Genomic DNA, 2,360 nt, shown 5'->3' on the forward strand with positions numbered 1-2,360 from the left:
GCTTGTATCAGGCGTGGCAGGTGCTGCATTAGCCAGAGTTTATCCATACCTGAAAACTGATCTAGAGCAGGCACACAGGAAGAGTTTAATGTGTAGAGACTGTTAGTGACTGGGTCACTTTTGATTTCCATGGTCGTTGTTGTATGCAGATGGGATTCAGGAACTGGTCCTTCAGGGAAATTCTCCATGAAGGAGGGTGACTCCTGGATTCAGGGCTAACTTTCCACACTGCACAGGAGTTTTGATGTTCAACTGGGGTTTTTTTAATTATGATGGTCATTCTTTTGTGAAAGAGAGGTTGAAGTTAATTTGAGGTGAGAGGAAAGAGGGAATGGGAAACTCCCAGAGCAGTCATCTAGCACCCTCTGCCCACGGGAGGATTTCCCTTTCTTCCCACGCGCTCCTCACAGCATTTCCTTTTCAAACAGGCATCGTCCTCGCTTCCCACTTGCGCCTTGTATCCCTGGATGTTGCTGTTTGTCTGATTTCCCATTTTTGTTGCCATTGTCTGTGTACGTTGCTTAGAGATTTGTCTCTCAGCAAGTGCTGCCCACCTCTAGACTCTCATTCATTTGTTTCGGGGCCTTCGCTCGTGGTGACCCTTTCCAGCCGCGGCTGGGTGGCTGCGTCAGGAGAGGAGCGGGGTCTCTCTCACAGGTGACTGGGGAGCGTTGCCTTGCCAACTCTTCTGTGCTGGAGGAGAAGCGTTTGCTGGGCACCCTCTGCTTGTATTTTGTCGTGTGTGTTATTTGTGCTGGTCATACTGTCCTTCAGAGTGAGGTTACTAAATCTGTTTTTTGATTTTAATGACCCCTTTTTCCCCCTCCCTGTGTCTTTTTCAAGGCACTGTTTGTCCAGCCTGCCTTCTTCTATACTAAGTCTTTTTTTTTCTCTCTGTTTCTGTGTTGATGGCTTTACAGTTAACCTTTCTTAAATAAAGTGGGAGAAATGCATGATGGTCTCTTGTAGGAAAACCTCAATATCTTTTTCCCGTCGCATATTTATTGTTTTGAGCATTTTACGTGTTTTAACTGTTCAGCCATTTACCTTCCTGTGGTCATGCTGATTAGATGCTACATAGGATGGTTCCAGGTGAAGTCGGTGCATTATTTATTTTTTTTTCCTACTACCTCTTCTGATACTATGAATAGGGTTTTTTAGAAAAAATAACTTTTTTTTTAGAGAAAACGCAGCTACACTGAATTTCTTTTTGGTATTTCTTTGCAAGCCCTGTGTTTGTTTGGTTTTTGCCAATGGCCTTTTGACAGGTGCCCATGATCCTGTGACTTGTGTCTCTGTGGAGTGCTGTCCCTCCTGAGATGAGGTGGTGTCGGAGACCGGTTTCTGCAGAGACCCAGCGCTCTGACAGCGCTGTGCTCCTCCCTAAACCTCATTACTGCCTTCAGGCCTTGGTGTTAATCTGCTGCGGCAGTTCCGAGGGTGGCAGATCCAACTTCCGTTGAGCAGCACTGAATAAAGCAGTAGATTTGAAAGATATTTTCCAAATGTGTCTGTACTTTGGAGGTAATGCTGGTTGTTTTTTGTTTTGTTTTTTTTTTTCTCTCTTCCCTTCCTCTCGCCTGTCGTTCACAGATGTTAACGCAGGAGAACGAGTTCAGACCAATAGTGTAGCTACAGCATCAGCCTCCAACTCCACCTGAACCGGTACCAAGCAGCCAGCTGCACAGGAAAAATCACCAGTAATTTGAGTCTTGCTCAGCAACACTGGTCACATTTGGAAAGAAAATTAAAAAGAGGAAAAAAAAAAAAAAAGAAAAAACCAACAAACCAACCAACCTGTTCATTTTAGTGTTCAATTTTTTATTATTATTATTGTTGTTCTTATTTAACCTTGTAAAATATCTATAAATACAAACCAGTTTCATTGTATTCTCACTCTGCAGGGTGTCTGGGGCAGGGGACTAGGTGGGGGGAGGAGGGAAAGTGGAGCAATACAACACACCAGTGTCTCTCCCCTCGACAATCTCTTCATGTTGGAAGTTTTGCTGTTGTGTACTTCAGAACCAGGACTCTTGCCTCATGCCCCCTCCCAACAACAGAAAGAAGGAAAAAAAAAAAACAAAACAAATCAAAAAAAACCCAAACCTCATTCTCTGCTGAAGTTTGTTGTTTTGGATTTTTTTTTAACCTCTTTTTTTATTTTCTTTTTAAGTGAAGTTTCGGACTTTGATGTAGTGCACAGCTTGAATTTGGTCGGGAGCTTAGCAGAGGTCATTCAACAGAGCTCAGCGTTTCTTGTCAGTGAATCCATATCCCAGGTTGTCTGAAGAACAGCCCCGGCTCGGTTTGGGGAGCGGACGACGTGGTAGGAAAATAGGTTAAAAAAATGGGGTGGGGAG

General features: G+C 44.0%; 1 protein-coding gene across 1 annotated transcript in view; it reads left to right on the forward strand.

Moving 5' to 3' along the window:
• GSK3B (glycogen synthase kinase 3 beta) overlaps window positions 1–2,104 on the forward strand; it is a gene marked incomplete at its 5' end in the record, with an annotated part of 51,503 nt that extends 49,399 nt beyond the window's left edge. The window contains one exon of the mRNA XM_009864586.1: window positions 1,594–2,104. Coding sequence (XP_009862888.1) covers window positions 1,594–1,661 — 68 coding nt within the window. The remainder of the gene's footprint in view (window positions 1–1,593) is intronic.
• Between the last annotated feature and the right edge of the window lie 256 nt (window positions 2,105–2,360).

The sequence above is a fragment of the Apaloderma vittatum genome, unplaced genomic scaffold, assembly GCF_000703405.1.
Source record: "Apaloderma vittatum isolate BGI_N311 unplaced genomic scaffold, ASM70340v1 scaffold17482, whole genome shotgun sequence".
NCBI classification, from domain to species: Eukaryota; Metazoa; Chordata; class Aves; order Trogoniformes; family Trogonidae; genus Apaloderma; species Apaloderma vittatum.